We start from the raw sequence: 23,924 nt of genomic DNA, 5'->3' as shown, positions 1-23,924 counted from the left end.
AAACTTCACACTTAAAAAAAAATGTACATCCTCAAAATGTTACTGCTTTTCAACTGATTATCTGCTATCTTTTGGTGAAAATAAGGAAAGTATAAGTTTCTAACATATCTACTTGTGAGCTTGAGATTTCAGCCAACTCGTATCAAGTGATTGTGAAATTGCAGTAGTCAGAGCTTATGCATTGCTTCCCTATTCACTACAATATAATTTGGCAGGCTGCCGCCAGTGCAGTTAGCAGAAGGAGTGTAACAGAGAACACTACTGCCTACCTATGTTTTAAGTACAGTTTACCACGGATTTTTTTCATAATCTCTCACACCACCATGGCAAAGTGTTTGAGCCCTAAGGCAGTATTAAAATGAATAATCATGATTACTACTCTTCTCAATATGCAGATAAGCCACTCCTGTTTAGGAGAATAGACTTTAGGGTAATTCCATCTACATGGCTGTGCCTGAGTTGAATTTTTACTCACTGGGTATTTGGGGCATGACATGGGCTTGTGACGTATTCACCTACACACAACCTGTCTGTTTTTATTAGAAACAGAAACAGACTTTTGTGGTCAGTTGGATAGGCTTATTTCCTTAACTCATCAAACTCTACTTTGCTTGATTTGTGGTCAGCAAAAAGGAGTTATTTAGGTTGTATGTAGTCCCAGTCATCTTCTCCGTCATCTACTGAGAAATAAACTATCTACAGACTTTCTTGCTCAGGACTTAATCATTGGGAGTTTGTGCTGATAACATCTCTTTCCCAAAGACAGGAATATTTCATTACAGACTGACAAGCTCCATGGATCTAATTCAAAGTGAAATGTATTTATGAGTAACACTCTAGGAGTCAGTATAAGAGCCTGTTTCTTTAGAAAAGCTGGCTATCTTAATAGACTTCCTTTTCAGTTCCCAACAGCTTATGCTATCTGGTACTTTTCCAGAAAACTTCCCACAGGACCTGTAATCATTAAAAAATGAGGGTTATAGTTAAACTGCTCTATGGGGGGAATTCAGATGTGCACAAAGTGACTCTGCGACCATTCAGGAGACACTTCACCCATATTTTTTCAGAGAAATCTCCACTGAGTAATGAGCATAGATTTTTTATTTTTTTTTACTGTATTGATGGTAAAAATGCGCTGCTAATTGAATCTCCCCTTGTAAGTCTACAAATATTAATGTTAAGCTATGTTTGCAGATTTTGATTGGGGGGGGGCTCTTTAATTGTGGGATAATGTAAACTACATAATAATTAGATATAATTGCTTCCACTCTTTGTACAGGGTGATTCAAAATTCGCAGTACACCCTTTTTTTTCAAAAACTCTACAGGAAATTGGGAAACCTGAATACTCCAGTAAGGTATGGGTGACGTGGTCTATCTTTTACGGTATGTACCAAACATGGGCACCATCTTGAAATCAGCCAATCGGCCCAATTCCTGTAGAGTTTTTGAAATAAAAGGGTGTACTGCGACTTTTGAATCACCCTGTACTGTGCAGCTCACATATTGGGCCTGATTCATTAAGGATCTTAAATGAAGAGGTATCTTATTTCAGTCTCCTGGACAAAACCATGTTACAATGCAAGGGGTGCAAACTAGTTTTCTGTTTTGCACATAAGTTAAATACTGACTTTTTTCATGTATCACACAAATACTTGATAGCTTATTTGTACACTGAAATTTAAAGTTGATATTTGTGTCCTACATGAAAAAACAGTATTTAACTTATGTGCAAAACAGAAAACTAGTTTGTACCCCTTGCATTGTAACATGGTTTTGTCCAGGAGACTGAAATAAGATATCTTTTCATTTAAGATCCTTAATGAATCAGGCTCATTGTTTGGCTGGGTGATAGATGACTCAGGTTGGGCCATGGGAGTCCTCCGTCATGGAAGAACATGCGTAGGTGGAGGTGCACACAGAGGCCCACATTTACAGTTGGGAGTAAATCCAGTAAGTAGGTGCAGTATTGTGCTGCAGGGAGTGGGGGCAACTTTAAAATGTGTGGACAGACTTAGAGTTGAGGGAAAGGCGCATCATGGCTCAAGTCTAAACCACAGTGTAAAATTAAAGCTGCCCAGTATTCGTGTACTGCATGCAAAAGGAGCCCGTTTGTCCAGGTGCAAATTTGCCCTCTCTAGCTGGATTTGTTCCCATCTTTAACTGAGACTAGTTTAGTGCACATGATGTTATGGATTAGTTCTGGACACAACAAAGTCTATTCAAAGGCAGAATTTTATTTCATAATGTGCACGGACGGGCACATTGGGATGGGCCTTACAGTTTCAAAACAATGCAAAGCTGAATACTAGTAACTTAAAGACAGGTTTTATAGACATCTACACATCCTAACAGATTCAAGCAGAAAACAGATGTTCCGTAACCAATCAAGAGCCAATTTATTATCTTAAGGGCGGGGCTTAACTATATTTGCTTGTAAAGCGTTTTCTAACAATAACATTAACAATAACCGTTTCATATTGTCAAGGCTGGAAGGAAGCTATAAATCTAATTTAGGAGATAAAATGTAACACACGTTAAAACAAAAATCACATATTTCAGCATATTAAAATGTCAAGGTCTTATTCAGACTAAAAGCACAATTTTAAGCAATGCATGTTAACTCTTTCTATCCCTAAACAAGTCGGCTTTTATTCAACTTCCAGCATGTACTTTATTGCTTATCCATATGAATGCTCTCTGTTGCTTACCAGTAACATACTACATATGGTAGACCCTAAAATTTAGCTGTTGCCTCAGGTGTCAGATATAATTTCTGTATCATATGGATAATCAATGCTATGCAATATAGTCAATAATAATCAGTTATAATCAATGACAAGTCTGTGTTTGATTAGTTCCAACTTTATCATTCATCATCATCATCATTTACATAGTGCCACTAATTCTGCAGACCTGTACAGAGAATATTTGCCACTCACATCAGTCCTTGCCCCATTGGGGCATACGGTCTAAATTCCCTAACATACACACACACACAGACATGGGTCAATTTGATAGTAGCCAATTAACATACTAGTATGTTTTTGAAGTGTGGGAGGAAACCTGAGCCCCCGGAGGAAACCCACTCAAACACAGGGAAAATATACTCCACACAGATAAGGCTATGGTTGGGAATCAAACTTGTGACCCCAGTGCTGTGAGGCAGAAGTGCTAACCACTAAGGCACAGATTGGTCAGTCCATGAGATATCTGTGCCAATGCTAGTAAGAGTGCTCTGGGGGCGACAGGCTTACCTTCAGAGCTGCGCCACATGCCTTGCTCATCTTGTGAGCATCCTACATCTTCCCACTCGGTTCTGTCCTATGAATCACAAACCTTTTGCATTTCTATTAATGATTATACATCAAGCAAACAAACATTTTGTATTCTACAGTCTTTAAAATTTATTTCTGTACAGCTGCTTTTGCTGCTGTGTCTGTTACCTCAAATCAGTGTATATATTGCCACACTCTTTCTCTGCTAATTGGCATGCCTTTGTTAATGGTTTTTAATTCAGCAAATTGTGCAGAATGTGGTGGGGGCAATGTGAGGAGTATGCAGCCTGAATGGCATCAAACACTGCATAACCTGACTGAGTTACACATGTTTCTGCTTCTGGCAGCTGCCAGTAACATAATAAGTCAAATCAGGATTTTGAAGTGATATTTCACTTAAATCAAGTCTTGGCAATGTCTGTTCATCAACATATAATAAACACCTATGTGAAATTTTAGGGCAGTTCGTACCCCACACACTCCACTCTCTGAAACTTATGAATTTCATCAATGGGCATAAGTAATGCAGGAGTTAAAACATTGCATTGAACTGGCTGTCTGTGTTGTGTAAAAATTAGTGCAAGTTCCCATTTTGTGATAAATGCTGTGGTGACGTGTCTTGTTTTCTCACAAAATGGGCGCTTCAACTGCATGTGGGACATAAATTGTGAATTTACAACCCAAACCAATGTCAGCAGATTGTTCAACAATGTGCGTGGCTGCTATAGCTTTTAAACAAACTGTTAAACCTTTTTGCAAGTGTGTCTAATTGTACACTACAGTATGCTATAGGCTTCTGATTGCTACCATGTATGATGACAAAATAAGGAGAACGGCATATCATAGTTAGGATTGCCTAATGCAGGTACACGGAGTTGTTCATTTTGCAATGTCTTGAAAGATAATTTCGTCTCTAGTGTGTACAAGAGGTTCTGGGACTGTAGCTTTGGTTAAATCATACAGTGGTACTGCTAATGGGAAATAAAGTGTATCCACTGTCTGCACTGAGGCGTCTGTGGCCTGGTGAGAGGCAGTAAGTGACCTTTTGTGCATAACTGTAGTTTGTATTTAGAGACCTTGGGCCTGATTCATTAAGGATCTTAACTTGAGAAACGTCTTATTTCAGTCTCCTGGACAAAACCATGTCCAGGAGGTGCAAGGGGTGCAAATTAGTATTCTGTTTTGCACATAAGTTAAATACTGACTGTTTTTTCATGTAGCACACAAATATCAACTTTTTGAATTTCAGTGTACAAATAAGCTATCAAGTAATTGTGTGCTACATGAAAAAATAGTCAGTATTTAACTTATGTGCAAAACAGAATACTAGTTTTCACCCCTTGCATTGTAACATGGTTTTGTCCAGGAGACTGAAATAAGAAGTTTCTCAAGTTAAGATCCTTAATGAATCAGGCCCCTTGTGACTATTATGTGCAAGGTGAGTGGACAGTTCTTGAGTATCTGAAAGAGGAATTTAAAAATCACAAAGGTCGTACATATACTGAATCAGGATTGAAACCAGTCTTTGGAGAAAAGGAAGCAAGGTTATTAAGTAGCTTTTGACTAAAATAAATGATTGAACTATTAATCAATCCTTGGAAGAAGTCATGTCCAGGTATACCGCAACCCATGTTATGTTAAATAAATCTCCGCTCTCCGTATGTATGTGAATAGGGAAAAATGTAGTACATAAATTAACAGATAGATATGCACCATCAGGTGTATGATATAGTGGCTAGATTTGGTACTACAGTATATCTTGACTGGTCAACAGAAGTAATCTTTTTCTTATAAAAACAGCATACTCACATCGTGTCTCACAAACAAAAGTTGAACATTCACACACAGCTGCAATAGAGCATCCTAGCTGGTACCCCACCACTCTATCACAGGTCAAATTACTAACAAAAATACCTTTAGATTGATATTCAGAAAGTTATTAAATTATTCTTACAGAAATTTAGAAGGCAAACAATTACACCTGTCTGTCTATACATATTTAAAAGCAGAAGACTAGTAACCACTGTGAGGTAAAAAACTAAAAACTCGCAAACTCAACAGGAAAAGGAAAAAATGGACTCTCTTCCCACAGCCTACATTTGTGGTATAACAAGTACCAGCATGTTTAAAAATTAAATTGCATACTAATCAGATTCAGTGTGGTGTTAGAACTCCGGACACATTTTAATTACTATTGAATTATTGAAGTATGCTTGCAACAAGATTTTTGTATTCTATTTTTTCTCTCAATCATACATGCATTTTTCACACATTATTCCACGTAACACAGCAGTTTGAACTTGCAAAACACTTTTTCTTTACATTTTCTTTCACACAGTACAATATTTGAGAGGGATTCTGCAGGATCAGTCCCCCACACAGCCACCCTCTCCGTCTTTTTAACATACGGAAGAACACAGACAGAGAGAAGTACATTCTCTCCCAGAGCGTCTCTCCGAAGTCAAATATCTGAATCAACAGTTCCCATAAGAGGAAAAAGTTAATTTGTGTTGTGGATTTCATCTTTTAAGAAACCCCATAGCCGTCATGTGATCTATCAAATCTCCAGTCCACTTCCATAAGTATAGTTTTTGTTTTTCTCTCTCTCTCTCTCTCTCTCTCTCTCTCTCTCTCTCTCTCTTCCCCTCCCCCCCCCCCCCCCCCCCCCCCCCCTAGCAGGGAAATTAAACTCGTGTCCGGGCCCTCTATGTTTAATGGAATTTATTTTTTTCAATCTATGCAGGTGGCAGCAATTGTGCAGGATTTTCAAATCCTAAACTGTATGCTTTCATCACCTCCTCTCTATTTCTACATAAATACATTTGTTTATCAAATGTTTCTTCTAACAGTATACCTGGCTACATTGTATTTCATGAATGTCATACTAAATTCACCACATCTCACCTACATCACAGTTGCTGGACTCATTCCAGTTAATTTATCCCAACAGAGAATTGGTTTGACCCATCCCGTTTCCTCAAAACCTTATATTTATAGTCTAGCAATCACCACACAATGGTAATAGAGCCGCTACCCTATTAAAAGCAATATGGTTTCCTCTGGGTGCTCCGGTTTCCTCCGACACTCCAAAAACATACTAGTAGGTTAATTGGCTGCTATCAAAATTGACCCTCGTCTCTCTGTCTGTCTGTGTCTGTGTGTATCTATGTTAGGGAATTTAGACTGTAAGCTCCAATGGGGCAGGGACTGATGTGAATGAGTTCTCTGTACAGCGCTGCGGAGTCAGTGGCGCTATATAAATAAATGGTGATGATGATGATTACTTCTCCGCTTGTGCAGATCTTTGTAATCCACGTCTGATTTGGAACATTTCAACTTTAGGGGAGTGTCCCAGACACTATGTGATCAGGATACAGTTAATCATAGCTTTCTCTAGTTGTCAGCCCTTATGGCACCAGTAAGGCTCTCACAAAACACTTCACCAATTCACTCAGTATCTTGCAGAAGTGGCATACAAAAAATGAACATCAACAACTTATAATTACATTAACTTATTTTTAAGGTTCCATACTTACGGACTATTATAGACTTTGAAAGAATTTGTGGAGGATCAGATCAGTAATAACTCCACAAAATGAATCAGTCGAGAAACTGAGTACTTGGAGCAGAGTAAGAAAACAAGTTCTTACTTGTGGCCACTTTTGATGCCTGTACCCAAAATCCAAATTGCCCAACAACTTTCAGATCAATGTCACAGCTGATCTCCGTTGGGATCTCCATAAAATGTTATGGATTAGTTCTGGATACAAGTATTTTCAAAGGCAGAGTTTTAGTTCATAATGTGGTGGAGCTTGCAGTTTCAAAGCACTGCAAAACCGAATACTAGTATAATAATGTCAGTTTTTATAGACATCTACACATCCTAACAGATTTATGCAGAAAAAGATATGTTCAGGAACCAATCTAGAACCAGTTTCTTATCTGATGGGTGGAGCTTAGCCATATTTTCCTGTAAAAGCATTTTCTAACAAAGACATGAAGAATAACAGTTTCATATTGTCAAGGCTAGAAGGAAACTATAAATATAATTTTGGAGATAAAATATAACACACATTAAAACATAGCATACTCAGCATATTTAAATGTAAAGGTCTTATTCAGACTATAAGTACAATTTTAAGCAATGCATGTTAACTCTTTCTATCCATAAACAAGTCTGCTTTTATTTAACTTCCACTATGTACTTTATTGCTTATCCATATTAATGAGTGACGTGTAATAAAAAAGCCTTCAACTGACAGACCAGGCATATTCATTACACAGCCCCTATCCACATACTCCACTGTATTGTTCTGCAGGTATTCCAGGCTTGCATTTGCAATTCCAAGATTGTGTACGTTTATGCACTTTGGAGGTGTCTGCACATGTAGTCGTACAAGCAAGAGCGAAAATTCATAAAGATGCTTGCATAGGACATGTTTACTCATAAAGGATCCCCTTTTGTGTTTTATGCTACCATTTAGTGTTATTGGTGAGCCTTTAAATTGTATGGTTTTGGCAAATAGATTTCTGCAAGCATGGGGCACACTATGAATGAAAGTTCTTTTGACTTTGCATGACAGATTATTCTGGTTTTATGTGTATATTGGCACAAGGGTTGTTTTTGTGGTGTTGCAGTTAATTCTGTGTTTATTAGCCTTTTTATAGTCTTGTTACTTGTCTGCTTTCCCCAGGTGGTCCTGGAGTGTGTACTAAAGAGGGAACTTGTCTATAATAAAGTCACCCCTACGTTCCACCACTGGAGGATTGGAGACAAGAAGTTTGGCCTCACATTCCAGAGTCCAGCAGATGCTCGCGCATTTGATAGGGGAATACGACGTGCCATTGAAGACCTCACTCAAGGTATCACCATGTAACCATTCATTGCTACAAATAATTTTAGTTAGAATTCTAAATGGCACACAGATGAACAGAGACAAACTTCAACATTACAATAAACTTTCATGCCTTTTTAGACTTCTACGCAGTTTACACTGGAAAATCATTTTCTTCCCTTTTGCAAACAGGAGAGCCTCCATGTCTAACATGCTGATCATGCTAATAGACCCGGCCAGCATGCTAGGCATGGCCATTGCTGCCCACCCTGTTCCACATTGGCGATCCACACAAGTGAGAAGCGTTGGTGTGAAGCAGGGAGGTAGTGATTGAGCTGCTTAGTATGCAGTTATACTGTGCGCTCTGAGCACTCATTCTATCTCTCCCTTTAAAAGCCATGAGCCATGGGGAATCGAAGGGATTTGTTTTATTTGCTACTGACATTAAATAACCTGGCAAATTACTTAAACTGCCAAATCTTTTGAGCCAGCAATTTTCTAGCATTGACCAAAAAACTGCTGGAGGAAAGGTACCTACACTCAATAGGTGTACGTATACAAAATGCCTCACTATGATTGCCATATGCCCCCGTCCCCTAAAGTGCCAACCATGTGCCGCATACTACAAGCAGACATGTACACCCGCAGTATGTGATATAACACAATGTCCCCCACGCCATTGAAGAAGCTGAGGATGAATTTGAACAGGCTTCCTATGGATACCATTTTAATGCCATATGCCAACCATGTGCCACCATACCATAAAATACCAGCCACATGGCCCCATACCCATAAACAGCTAGCCACGTGTATGGGCTTTTAAACATTGTTCCCCACCAACACTGCAGTAACTAAAGATGAATTAGCACTGGCATGTAACTTCTATGCATGTTATTTTCTAATGCTGTTCCTTGACGGCAGCAGGAGCCGCACTTCTATACAGAAATCCTGGTAATGATGTAACAAGGGTTTCAGTAAATAGAGAGGTGTAAATACCGGTAAACAGTACTGATGGTAACTGGCTCATGTACTGGAAAAGTCATGGACAGGTCACTTCAAGTGTAGGGATGTGGAATCGGGAGGCAGGGCAGAGTATACAAGGCAGGACATGCACAAAATGTATATTTCACAATATTGTGATATCATTTCCTGGGGCATGTTCATGCTGTGCATCTCACCATGTTGTTCATGGATCCTGTCTTGGCAGACTTTGGTACACTATAATTTCCATTATGTTTTTTATAATATATGCTTTTGCAAAATATGCATCTCCAATGAAATTTATAAAGTCCATATAATAAGATAGTGGTAATGACATTTAATATATATATGTATAATATATTGTGCTGTTTAGTTGGTCAATATTAAGAAATAGGGATAGGACAAACATAATCATGTACTATCCCTGCAATCTAGGGGCAATTACTAACTATGTGAATGATCTACTGACGATTCTCTCTGGTGTCTACAGGCTTTCCCACATCACATGGTGAATCGGAGGTCTTGGATGATGGGTTACAGGTATGTACTGAATCTTATTTTGTTGCATCCAGAAACAACACACACACAAAAGGAAATCCAATTAGCCTATTTGGTCCAAATGACAGCTGGGCAATAATATCTCAGTCTTTGCTTAAAGTTTGGGCATAGCACTGTCTGGAATCTGTAAGAGTAACTGGGTAGAAATAAAAGCAATGGGACAGTGGGTGTCTGTTTTAAAAAAAACAAATTTGTATTTTTTTGCTATATCATTTGTGATCTGGACTAATATTTGGTGCCCGAGAGACGACATGTCACTTGTTTTGGAGTCATTAAAGCTTCTGACAAAAACTAAGTGAATGCAGTTCCGAGTTTCCTCTCTGCCCCCTTATTTGAATACAGCCCAATGTAGAGATGGGGGTCTACTCTGGCTTTTCAAGAAAAAAAGCTAAGCTGTCTCCCCACATTTTTGTCTATAACCGGCCACACGTTTTAAGAGAAGTGTCTGTAAAATGAGTATTATTCAGAGATACGGTAGAGCATGAACATGAGAAATTGTAAAAGTGTTGAATTTGGTGAAGTCATGTGATGAGGGGCATTCATCAAACCAGTGCTCCAAAACTGGAAACAGCAAATTTTACACAGCTCCTTGAAAATAATGTGCAGTTTCTTATAAATATATAACATGTGTAAGTCATAATATTTATATTACGTAAGCATGACAAATGGCAAATAGTGCTACATTTTATTCTGGCTTTCAGTACACTACATTGATGCTGTGCACTTTTTCCACTTGGCAGGTGCTGGTGGTATTTTTTTTTTACATCTTTAATAGCAGGCAAAATAAACCACATTACAACACTATCACCATGCACATTTATGATATAACTAATGTAAATGTTCTCTTGTGCAAAGCACCAAATTAGTGAGGAAATTTAATCAGATACTACTACTTGTATTATTTCTGCCAGGTTTTCACAAGGTGATATTTGTTTTTATATTATACTCAGTTTATTGTTGTTTAATGTTCACTGAATTCTACTACTGGCACTATGTAGTCATTGATAACTCATTCAGCTGACATAGGGCAGCACAGTGGCGTAGTGGTTAGCACTTCTGCCACCCAGCACTGGGGTCATGAGTTCAATTCCCGACCATGGCCTTATCTGTGTGGAGTTTGTATGTTCTCCCTGTGTTTGCGTGGGTTTCCTCCGGGTCCTCCGGTTTCCTCCCACACTCCAAAAAAACATACTGGTAGGTTAATTGGCTGCTATCAAAATTGACCCTAGTTTCTCCCTCTTTGTCTGTGTGTGAGTGTGTCTATATTAGGGAATTTAGACTGTAAGCTCCAATGGGGCAGGGAATGATGTGAATGAGTTCTCTGTACAACGCTGCGTAATTAGTGGTGGTATATAAATAAATGATGATGATGACATAGGATTTTATTTAATTATTCATATTTTATCAGTATTTCCACAAAGCATCTGTATTTTTTTCTGTCATTGTGACTGAATTTTGTGTGCAAAATAATCGGTCCCCAGGTTAAAAAAGTCTCAACTGTGGGATACTTTACTGCCACTATCCACTTACCCATGCTTTTGGGAGTTTATAATAACCACAGGTGGGCACAAGATAAGTAGTTGGATGGGTGAACATTTTGTTTAATATTGAGATATGTTTGACACTATTTTTCCAGCCTCAGTTGGACAGGAGCCTCACATTCTTACTTACTCCCTCCCATAATTTCGGCACATCTCCTGATATATGTGCTTTTGTGAACATTCCAATTATCTGATTGGCTGCAGGTTGTTCTATTTCAGCCCACTTGAAAACTGTGTACACACAGACAAGCAGGAGATGAAAAATCATAACAGAAATGTGCTCTGACCTAGTCATATGCACCATGTGCACACAGGCGTTAATAATATCTGTCTGTCCTACATTGCGTTGAATAGAGGATAGACCAAATCCCAAATAGATTATTGTTCTTTGTGGAGAGATGACTATGCAGTCCACATGACCGTCGTTGCAAGGCAGATGTTAGATCCGGGATGAGGAAAAGTAGAAAATGTTCAACTTTCCCCTATCCCTGCTCATTCATCCACATGCACTGCACCCAGGTTTTTCTCCATAGAAATCAGTTAGCTTTATGTAGGATTCAGTCTCTCCTCTGTCCAGCTGTCAAAAACTCAATGGAGGAGAGATGGAAATTCTTAAGACCCATGTGCACAGGCCCTAAAAAAACAGTACATTCCGAAACAGTCAGGGTTAAAATAAGTAATCAAAACAGAAGTGGAAGTTGCTCAGTCAATTTATAGGTTCATATAGGTGCTTTAAAAGGCGGGGTTGTCCTGAAAGGAACAAACACAGATAAAAAATCCCCCAGCACACAGAAATAGCAGCTCCTTTGCTGGTTATAGTAATTTGTACATAAAAATGCAAAAAAATCTCAGTTGCACACATTTGCAAATGTATGGTAAGCCACCCACTCCGTCAAGGCGCTTATGCTAATAGTGCGGTCTTAACTCTAAACAATGAGTACCTATTTTTGGCCCATACATATCTGTTTTTAAATTGAGAGCTAACTTACCAAGAGGTACCCCAAACTCCTCCATGTGGCACTACAGCAACAGCACTCCCCATCAGTTACTGATGCTAAACGTGTCTTTCAGATGAGCAAAACAGAAGTGGAAGTTGCTCAATCAATTTATAGGTTCATAGCAGGTGCTTGAAAGGGAGGAGTTATCCTGAAAGGAACAAACGCTGAGAGAAATCCCCTAGCACACTGCTATAACCAGCAAATGAGCTGCTATTTCTATTTGTACATAAAAATGCAGAAATCTCAGTTGCACACATTTGCAAATGCATGGAAAGCCACCCACCCTGTTAAGGCACTTCTGCTAATAGGGTGGTCGTAACTTTAATGTAAATATTAAAGCTGCGTACTAGCTGTGGTTGGATCGCTTAGAAATCTATTTTAATTAGTGGTTTAGGTGCCAATTTATATATTTGCAAATGTACTGATTATTTGATACTATGTTATATTTCTGTATTAGAAATATACTGGTTTCTAATGTATTATGTCAGGTTAGAAGAAATGCTAAGTAAGTATTTTCATCTCAAAAATTACAAACACATGCTTTACCCTGAATACCCAGCAGGAGGTCGTTACCTATCATCCTGTCTTGTTTGTTAAAAAGATAGACATTCTACATAACTAATGCAACCAGCAATTCATTTAGGAAATTGATGTAAATTTTGTTAAAAGCTTAAAATTTAGTTAACTTCAAGTCTAGAGAAATATCACATCCTGATGTTAAAATATCTGATGTAATATCTCAGACATTTTGGTGCCTATTAGAATCAGTGGGCTGGGCCACCCCCTGCCAACATGTGTCAGAATCTGTATAAATAAAGCACTGTTTTTCCGTGTGATCTATCATTCCATCTGTAACTTCTGGAAAGATTGCTAGTACCACAAACTGGCGTGTAACTATTCTTATGCGAGCTACTTGAGCTAATAAAAAATCACTACTTCAAGATCACGCTTTGCCGCCTACTTACCTGTGGAAATTCTTATGACCTACAGATTAGATCAGTCTTTATCAGTTATCCAGCTGTTCTGAGGTTGGGCCCCAGTATCCAGTGCCAATGCTCTGCCTGCTACCCCGAAGCTCTGGCCAGTATGATAGACCAGGGGGAACCATCCACAGCAACTCTAAAGGAAGAGGTCAGGTGTTCCAGCCCAGGTGCTCAGCAAGGGGGTACACCCGCAACGAGATTTACCCAGAAGGAATCAGTTCTAGTTGATGGTGAAGGAGCCTAGTGGTGGTAGCAGCAAGCCCCTTTAGAAGGGCACAATTTGGGATAAAGAAAGGCGACGGTGGCAAGGCCAACCAAGATGGTCCCTTAGCATCATGGACAGGGTGGCATAAGAGGTCCATCCTGTCACACTAGCCGTTTCTCTATTTATTCTTTTGAGCTAATGTCCTTCCTGAAATTTATATTTTACATTCTGTAAATTAGGTGTTTGTCCTAACTTTTCTATGTGGATGTCATTCCTGTGATAATTCACTCTGTACTTAGCACTGTACATTGAGGGGATCACAATTCAAACAAATATCATATAATGACATGAAACAGAAGGTACAGATGACCTAGGCAGTTGGTGAATACAGGTACTGTGCTAGTTCCTGGTTCCGGGCCATTGATAACCACAGGCAAAGTTCTAGTTCCCAACAGTTGGTAATGACATGTACAGTGCTAGTTCCTGGCTCTAGGCAATTGGCAAACACAGGCGCTGCACTAGTTCCTGACTCTGGGCACTTGGTAATGACATGTACAGTGCTAGTTCCTGGCTCCAGGCAGTTGGTAACTGCAGATACAGCTCTAGTGTCTGGATCTGGGCAGCTGGTACTTTACCCATTAAGCCCCTCCTCCCTAAATGTAATATGCAAATTAGGCAGAGTCTATTCAGCATTCAGATGACTATTTTGCATTATTTATTTATTATCTGACTGAAATATGTTATTGTGAATCCCAAATTTCTTATTTTCCTTCATGTCAGAGTCATGTCAGAGTCGATCTTTCTTGTTATTTTTTTTATTTTTCTTTCTGGCATTTTTATTGTGTGTAACATCAATAGATATATTTCCACAAATATTTCTTTCTGTATGTATTCATTTCCTATTTTCTTCTTCGTTCCAGTTCCCCCTGGAATTTTCCATTTCCCTTCCTTACAGTCTTTCTTTTTCCTGACATTTTTCCTTTTTCTTCCTGTTAGCAGATGTCCTTCCTGTTATTTTGCTGTGTCCTTTTGTTGCTGTTTGGTTATAAGAGATTAGATTTTAATGGACAGACTTAAAACCTTGGTGTTATGTTATAATCTCTCCAATCTCCCACTTCCTGCTGGCCCATGCACACAGTCATAGTAAATTTAGCTTTCTGGCTGTCTGTAGGATGCTCACGGATGACAGGAGAAAAGTTGTGTGTGCTGTGAGTGGGCGGAGGGGGGAGGGAATGCTTTGCTATCCTTCCCTCTCCCCCCCTCCATCTTTTCTCGCTCATCTGGCTGCCATTTCTGCAGATGGAGACACTTTTATAGCTTTTCCCCAGACTTGCCTGCCCCTGCACAGAACTGTGTCTTCAGAAGGGGGTTGGGGAGAAATCAAACACATCTCATAGCAACCACAGTACCATAATTGTTCTACCAGCAGCTGGAAGAAAGCAGATTTCCGAAGTGCATTAAAAGCTGGCAGCGAGCAAGGTGCAGATGATGCCAGACTCCCCTCCAACCTAACACTATTCCAGACTTTGGTTACAGGTCCTACGGCTGTGGGAGAGAGGAGAGTATAAGTGTTCAAGCTGGCTGAACAAAGTAACCTCCTGAGTGAGTGTGACTGTGCTCATTTGCACTTCTCAAACACTTCATTACAAACTATAGTGATCATCTAGTTATACAGTATTTTCAGTAAATATATTCATTGCTGCATTGCTTCTCATGGTGGTTAGAGAAGTTATGAGCAATGTTATATTGTACATGGGTCTTATATGTACCCTTTGATGACATTGCACATTAAGCTGGCCATACACCCTGAGATAGCATCAGCAATTGGCCCAATCTGTAGGCCCCCTAAATAAGCCTTGTGGCTAATAATAATCTTCTCAACCTGAATAGTGGAACCTGTCCAATTTGGCCAATTACCTCTGTGGCCAAATTGTACATAGATCTCTGTGCTTGGACTGAACAACAGTATTGGTCTTACTTTTACAGACGCTGCATCAGATAACCAGCATGAAGTGCTCATGTATCCTAAGCAGTAGGTTAAGCTTTGATTGGCTTGTCAAGTTTGTGGGGGGGGGACATCACCAGCCAATCATAGAGCTACATACTGTATTGTATGTGTGAAGCACTGTCCTCTTGTATCAGAGTCACTGAGAAAAGGGACAAAGAGGGGAAATTACTGTGGTCAGAAAGGCCACATGTGACCCATTGGCTTGTGTTGTGTGGTTATTCATGGTTCACAAATGGTAATGTTAATCATTACTATGTACCTGCTGCACCGCTATCTCCCCTTTTCCCTGTGATGAAATCCTGCGTCATTTCTGGGCCAGCTCTGTTTTGTTATATGTGGTACTAAAATATTTCATATGGCGCTGCTCTGTATCAAGCACAGAGCACTCCGGCTCCAGGAATACAATATGTACAATTTATGTGCTTGAATCAGGGGCGGATCTAGAAAACTACTGTACCCGGGGCGATTTAGGGGGGGGCGATTTAGGCCCCGCCCCTTTCTAACAGTTTAGGTTGCTGACGGCTGCACAGTATGTGCAGGTTCGTCCAGCCGTGACAGGCAGGGACAGTGTGCTGCCCGGCTGCTCTGGATCCGCCACTGGCTTGAATAAAGGGTAATAGTAAATAGAGGCAGGTAAGAAAGTGTTGGCTAATTTTGTAACGAGTGCCACTTACTTTCTTTACGGGGAATGTTTGCGGAAATCCTTTGTACTGAACTAATATCACGGAATTGACCATATGTTTTGCTCCTGTGGGAAAAATTAATATGTGGGATTTGTAAAGTTTCTGCCTATGTGCTGGAGAATTCATTGAGGACTATGATCAGTCAGTACATCATGGTGAAGAAACAGAGCCTTCAGAAGGCCAGATCCTACATATTAATCCCGTTTTACTGACATATATTGTGATTACATTTATATTTTAAAATGTAAAATATTCCTTAGTTATGTTTCAGACTTTTTTTTGTTTAAAATATTCAATCATTTTTCCCCCCTTTTAACTAGAACATTTAGCATGTTCTAATGTTTAGCAGTTGCTGCTCTTCTTCGAAACATAACACATACCAGACACATTAATTGTCAGATGGGCTTATTTAAGGCGAAAGCCTGGCGTTACAGCTTATTCACCCTGAGTCTGCTGTCACCATAGCAACCAATGATGCATTTACATTTATTGCCTCGCTAGCTTTAGACTTGGCAAAACTAACATCTGATAGGTTGCCCTGTGTGAAGCTGGCCATTTGCAAAATGTCACCTCCCGCCACGCAAAGAACTCTTGCAGGTGTTTTTGCATAAGTCCGCCCAATTTGACGCAGTGCACGTGGATTTTACATGTGAAGACTGCTGCATCTGCGGAGTAGGCACCTGAATGGCACCTAGTATAAGCACCCACATGCAAAAAGAAGAGCTTGTTTTTGTGTAGTTTAAATTATATTCAAGGGGTGAAAAATGCACAATTGGCACTATGGAAAAACACACTTTTGCAACAAGCATAATAAATAGTCAAACGCAAAAAGTGACAGAAGTAATAAAGGCCGATACCATGTTTCTTTACTCTCATGAACATTTAAGACATAAGTGAGGCCAAAATAAGCAGTCATTTTGAAGATTTTTTTTTTTTTTTTAAAGAAATCTTTTTACCATACATATTTCAAGCTAGGCTGCGCAGAACTCTTTTATGGTGACATTTCCAAAACCGGAATGAAGGTATCCTGTAGGCACGTGCTTTGCTGTCGATAAGGAGGGCAATTAGGCACATTTTACACAAATAGAAATTTATTTTGTGCTTGCGTAGTTTGCAGTTTCTAAATTACTTTTATTGTGAGAGCCAATTTTGGTCATATGCAATATTAAACATTTAGACCAATCAGGCTGTCTCAGCTTCTGTGTGATCCTCTGGACAGAGCTGGTTGTTTAGCAACATGGCCATCTTTACAACACGTGTACCATTGTTTTTATCAATGGACTGCATCTGAAAAGGCATGTTTGAATAGCCTATGCACAACTTCATACTGATGAATGATACCTGTACTGGCAACTTTTTTTAATTGCCCCATGCTTGATCCAGAGGGCATAATGCATTTGGTGGATTCTAGTGCTTGGAGTATAATGAGTAAATGAGCCTCATACTGTATAGTGTATGAAAATTGGCCACCACCCAGTTCTCTGTACACCTGTAGCTCCATTGCAATCACTATGCAGGCTCCCGAGCATAGCTTCCTGTCATTTTCAGATAATTTTTCTTTTTGCCTGGAATTAGGGTTTACAAGGCTAATTTAGCCCCTAATCTTAACCAGCCACCCCAATCCCTTCGAAATTGTTAAAAACAAACAAAAACATTTATTTAAAAAGCTAAACTAAATTACACAAAGCAAAACAAAGACTACACAACCCTTTATTGACTGTAACCCCAAATTTAGGGCGAAACCTTAACACTTGTACTAGTGAAGTGAGCCAGGGGTGTGTAAATGTGACAGAACTTCATTGGATTGGGTGTGGCACAACCCTTTTAACAGTCCTGTTTTATTACCCCACCGTAATACGACTTATAGCACCAGTGAATTCACACAGCGTTTATTTAAAGCTCTACACACAAAATGTATAGATGTTGTGTACCCCATAATGGCAACAGATAGTAACACAGTCTTACAAGGACAAAACAGTTTTTGTTCTCCGGGAAATCAGTACTTATATTCATCCCCTTTGCTTCCATGCGTGTTCTGTGAGATAGACCGCGCCACAGAATAATGCCCTTTGTCTATGCGTGACTCCAGTTTTGGAATAAAAACCTTATAAGTGTGATTTAGTTCTAAGTAGGCTGCTCAACACTGGATTATATCACAGGCCCGTAACAGAGAAGCTGATTCTCGGGTCACATTTTCGTCCATTTCCAGAGTTTAGTATTATATGTTGGAAAATAGAGACGGGCGTCTGGGTAAGGTAGAGCTCTCTCTTTAATTGAAGTAAAGCAGTTACTGCAGTGGCAGGTGGCAGCCAAGTAGAAGCCGTTGAGTATTACCCCCTCTCATTCCTTCTCCTGTATTTTTCTCTTTTTCTTGTCCTTTGCTGTGTCGCCGTGGAGTGTTTCCATGGTAATGTCGCCTTGTTTATAAAGTGGGTCTTCATTGGCATGCTGCTGCCCTCTCACTTGCAGCTCCATACTCTGCTTGCATCCACACAGAACTGTTACTTGCTCTCATTTCCAACGACTATCCGCTCTTTAAGGGGGGAATGAATGTATTACTTTCCAGGATCAATCATCAATTCTGTTGCATTCAGCAGCCTCTGATCTGTTTTTAGTAATCCCTGCACAAAAATCACAGGAAAACACAGTCTATAGTTTAGGAAACTGGCCTGCGGTCATAGCCAGGAAATAGGAACGCCCACCAGTTACTGGATATGCTTATCTTTCCTATGTCTAGCCTCCAACAACTGGTGTTGAAAACCAGTGAAGGGCAATGGCAAAAGATCTGGCTGTGGCGTGCAGTGTTATGCAATCTGGCAATAGATTTCTGGTTAGGGCAAATAAATTGTAGCATTAATTGCATTGCACAGAAATGTAACTGTAACAATCAGTGCAGCATTACATCTGTTGTTTTGTGTTGCAGTATGTGTGACAGTTACAGTCCATGATATTCAGTAAAGGTTATATCCTAGAGATGCAGTGATTGGCAGGAGGCAGCTTCTCATGAGCAATACAGATCTGACTGGCTTATATCCAGGACAGCCCGAAACAAACACATCTCTCATCCTGATGATGTGATTTCAGGACAGAGTTTGGAGATTAAATGCTCAGATTATGTTGCATTATTTTACTACTGTTTCATTTAGTCAGTCGCCATGTTTTAAAATACTATTCTGTAGAACATGAGTAGTATATAGACATTGGAGAGGCAGGAAAGCCTCTGTTTTGTTCATTACTATCCAATCAAAGACCTAAAAAGATGCCGACATAGTTGAAAAGTGCAGATAATTTATTTAGTAATACAATACTTTAGTAAGCATTAAAATGTGGTCCAGATTTATATTTTTGCGTCCTAAACCCATTGTTTCAAAGCCAACTCCTTCACCAACCCCCCCACTGCATCCTCTCTGTCTTAGATAAGTTCATGGAAATAGTTCATCCCAGAGTCCATGGTCAAAATGTAACATGTAAATAATTAAAGAGTAATAGACAAAATGAAAACCATAAAACTAGTGAGGTACAAAGTAAGCAGCTTGCTTCCCCTGCACTGCAGCCACGCCAGACCCAAGCCTGTTCTGCCTTTCCAGAAATTTGGGCCTCATTACATTGTATTGATATATTCAATGCTAAAAGCAGCAAGTGTTAGGTATAGGTTGCTAGCACCATATAAGCAGGCATTTTACCTGTGGTATTAAAGCAATAATTGAAAGTTTTTGTCTTGTTATCCCAGTTAAGAGGAGACCAGGGTTGGAAGTTATGCAAATAAAGCAAATTTACTCTCAGCGATGCACTATTTTATATTTTAGTCTTAAATCATCATATGTTAGATGTCTGTTAAGCACAATACAATTTTTTTACATATTACATGTCTCTGCAATAGTGAAAATATTACCAAAAATACATTTAGTAAAAATTAGATTTTCATTTAAATTGATGAACCTGTTTCATTTAGCGCAGTGACCACTTTGCGGCATTTATCTCTGCAGTCATGTACTTGCTAGAATATGCAGTGTGCATGCATTGCATAGGTAAGTATGATTGATGGTTGGTGTATGGAACGGCTCCGTCCAGGTGGTGTTTGTCTCCATGCATGGCATAGCAGTGCATGTAATATTATGAATTCTATATTATTAGTTTTTTTTATAGCATATTTTTTTTTACTGTTACTGCTTTTTCTTCTGGTATGTTTATAGTAAATGCATCTTGTTATTTTCAACTCGCCCATGAGGTGTATTGTAGATTTTCACAATAGTGTTTTTATGTCTGTCTTCTCTCTAGATGAACAAAGAAAATCATTGCAGCACACAAAACAATGACTCCATTTACCATCATGACTCCATTCCAACGGATGAGCTGTATCGCAGTTCTGCCATCAGACCTTCTCCGTTTGAGAACCTTAATCCCAGGAGAGCCTACATGCACACCCAGGTGAGGAGGGTAGAGGGGTAAATGTCTAAAAATGCCACTGGATGAGGAACAGCAAATAATGGTAATGAACTTCGTGCTCTAACGACTAACTGGGGATTTGAGGAGGGTTGTATAAAAAATAAAGCAAACACGGGTGCCATAGGATCCATAGAGATATACTTTATCGTCCACCTCTGTCAGGCAGTTTGGGGTGCAAAATATTTATAAATATTATCAGACCCTGCACTTGGTACAGCTTACGCTATGGCATTTGCCTTAAGTATCTCTATGTTGGGTCTAAATTGCAGTCCTGTAGACTTATCCGCTGGTTTTAAGTAACCTGTTATGGTGTCCAGGGTGCTCACTCAACGCAACGCATTTTACTAATATTCCTGTGAAACATTCTGAAATGGTTTTTCATGCTGTTCCTCTCACAATCTCTTTTGTCCTCTGCATATTAACTTCATATTAAACAATTTCCCAGCAGGCTGTTGCCTTGCCTTGAAGTTTGATTTACATCTCTTACTTTATCACCTGGTCAAACATATGGCTAAATGTTAAATATGCTGTATATATGTCTGTTAAGGAGACTGTCCTTAAGACTATATTTTTTGTGGTATAGTAATCCCTCCATGGTTCTTTAAGTATGACCCTTCTCAATCTCTGCAGTGCTTTGTGGGTACTATGCATCACATATGTGGTGTCATTGCCTTATTGGTTAAAGTATTCTAGAACCAGGTTTATGAACTTGCTTCAGCTATGCTCCACTGCCACTTGAACCTTCGGGAGACTCTCTTTGTGCCACCTCCTCCTTTACATTTTCACTCACGGAAAATGCAGTTCTTTAATAGCAGCAAGTCTGGAGGATTGGAGTGAATACTCATGTTAGCTGAAATACATAATCATGTTTACCAATCATCAGTAGTCTGATATTCCTGGGATAAGCATACTAGGATTCTATTTCCTGTAGTCATCCTGTAAAACCCCTATCTTCCTTTGTGTTTGAGGAGTGAACCACATTACATAAAGATTGATTGAACATAAAATAAACAAGTAATGATTGCATTGTATTGAATATTTGTGGCATAAAATGGTCAAACTATAACTAAATACAAAGCAGTGTGTCATTTCTGTCCACACCAAAAAGTAGCTCCTTATCTGACATTTTACCAGACTTTTAAAGTAATATTTCTAATGTGACCATCTCTGTGTATACCAATATCAAAAGTCTTAAACACCTGCCCTTTTCATATGGTTGACCATGTGTTTCATCCACTGCAGGTTCCTCTCAAACCCCTCCGACATGTCAGCTTCCAGGATGAAGACGAAATTGTGCGCATCAACCCACGTGACATCATTATTCGGCGCTACGCGGATTATCGGCATCCTGACATATGGAGGAATGACGCCGAACGCGAGGAACACGAGATCAGTGCTCCCTTCACAAAGGCAGACAGTAAAAAAAGCAACTATCTTTACTCCCCAGCTAATGGCAGAGACTCGCTCAAAGAGCAAAAAGCATCTGGAGTGTTTAAGACTCAGCCTACGTCCTCTTTAAAAAAGCGGAGGAAAGAGGATGGAGAGCGCTCCAGGTGTGTGTACTGCCAGGAGCGTTTTAACCATGAAGAGAACGGGAGGGGTAAATGCCAGGATGCTCCGGATCCCATCCGGCGATGCATCTACCAGGTCAGCTGCATGCTATGTGCGGAGAGCATGCTCTACCACTGCATGTCAGATTCAGAGGGAGACTTCTCCGACCCCTGCTCCTGTGACACCTCCGATGACAACTTGTGCCTGCGCTGGCTGGCTTTAGTCACATTATCCTTCATTGCCCCCTGTATGTGCTGCTACCTCCCTCTACGAGCCTGTCACCACTGTGGGGAGGTGTGTGGATGCTGTGGGGGGAAGCACAAGGCAGCTGGATGACACACTGACTTGGGAAACTCCAGGAAGAATTTCTTAACTTGCCAAGTGGCTGCTGGACTCGATGCAGGCAGTTGTGGGTGACGCTGTAAGTGGGTTCCATGAGGAGGACTGTAGCGGAGCTATCTACGTTCAGATAGGACCAGCGAGAATATGTAACAGTGCCAGTCTTGCATTAATAAATATATATATATATATATATATATATATATATATATATATATATATATATATATATATATATATATATATATATATATATTTTCCCTTTTTGTAATTAATTTTATTTTTTATTTGCCATTCCTGTTTGAATGCAAATTACTCAATCACCTTGTAACATATGAACTACAAGAAATCCCACAGGATAAGATTGTTCATTGAACGGATCTGATTTGAATGTTTATGGATAGCGAGAGGGTGAGAAGTTTTATAGAACAAAATATATATAAATATATATATGTATGTATACATTTACATGCCCCATTTTCTCTTCTCACACTTAAATAATACATCTGGTACTTCCAGAGATGACTAACATTGTGTAAAATATAGAAATTGAGAAATTGGACATCCTACAAATACACAATATCTAAATGAATTTTTAGTGGAACTAAATAATTTCTAGTTTTATTCAAGTGATTTTATGTATAAATAACAAATGTCTATATTTAACTAAATGTACGGTACAAGAAAATTTTATGACTTTTTAGGAGAAAGTTTCTTACAGTTCTCTCCTTACCCAGCTACCCCTGTTTTCCTGTGTTGAAAATTGGGACATTCCGATATAGGGCTGAGTCCTGCTGCTGTAGAAAGGTGACCATTGTGTCTCTGGCAGCTGAATGGTTAAAAAAATAAGCTGTTTATCAGTGTATTGTTTTTCTGATGGTTTACTGTTTATCCAGCTTTTATCTGTTTCTCCGATCTACCTGTGTTATGTCACATTATTTATACACTCTGGTACATAGAATATAACACAAGTGTCAAGATATATGTTTGTGTCTCTTTATTCATGCGTACCTGAAAAGATCAGACATCGCTCTTGTTGTCGGGCTGGTTCTTTTAACCTCAAACGATGTAGCTAAACTTTGCATCTGTTTTGTGATTGGGTTTGGGTTGCTGCAGCTGGTACTGAGTGTAGATTGTTAACGGCATCAAACACTTCTCCGTACGAGTCAACCACTCAATGGGGTGAAGCGCTCTCGCTCTCCCACCGGAGTCGGACTGACCAGACCTATGGTGACCTTAGCCCTGCCGCAGCATTTAGACGCACCCCATTCACACATTACATTCCCTTAAGCACCCGTTTTCCTTCCATTGCACTTAGAGAATTAAATTAAACTAATTTTCTGAATGTCTTGTTTTATGCCCCCAGGTGTAAGCATGACTTTTGGTAATACCAAAAGATAAACATAATTAATTTTATAGTCTGCCATCAACAGGAACATTACAGACTGATATTCTTTACGGGGGCTCTGAAATGTTTACACATGAATATCGCATTAGTGACATGTAATGTAGTATATAT

At 39.4% G+C, this 23,924-nt stretch overlaps 1 protein-coding gene across 2 annotated transcripts in view; it reads left to right on the top strand.

The window, feature by feature from the left end:
- The window catches only part of SPRED1 (sprouty related EVH1 domain containing 1), a 101,580-nt gene extending 78,193 nt beyond the window's left edge, over positions 1–23,387 (top strand). For both annotated transcript variants that reach the window (XM_075192742.1, XM_075192743.1), the window contains exons 3-6: positions 7,972–8,140; positions 9,584–9,633; positions 20,348–20,497; positions 21,758–23,387. In XM_075192742.1, coding sequence (XP_075048843.1) covers positions 7,972–8,140; positions 9,584–9,633; positions 20,348–20,497; positions 21,758–22,402 — 1,014 coding nt within the window. In that variant the 3' untranslated portion in view covers positions 22,403–23,387. The remainder of the gene's footprint in view (positions 1–7,971; positions 8,141–9,583; positions 9,634–20,347; positions 20,498–21,757) is intronic.
- The last annotated feature ends 537 nt before the right edge of the window (positions 23,388–23,924 follow it).

Source organism: Mixophyes fleayi, chromosome 12, assembly GCF_038048845.1.
Source record: "Mixophyes fleayi isolate aMixFle1 chromosome 12, aMixFle1.hap1, whole genome shotgun sequence".
Lineage (NCBI taxonomy): Eukaryota > Metazoa > Chordata > Amphibia > Anura > Limnodynastidae > Mixophyes > Mixophyes fleayi.
Note: the sequence above shows the minus strand (reverse complement) of the source record. Positions and strands in the feature narration are given on the sequence as shown.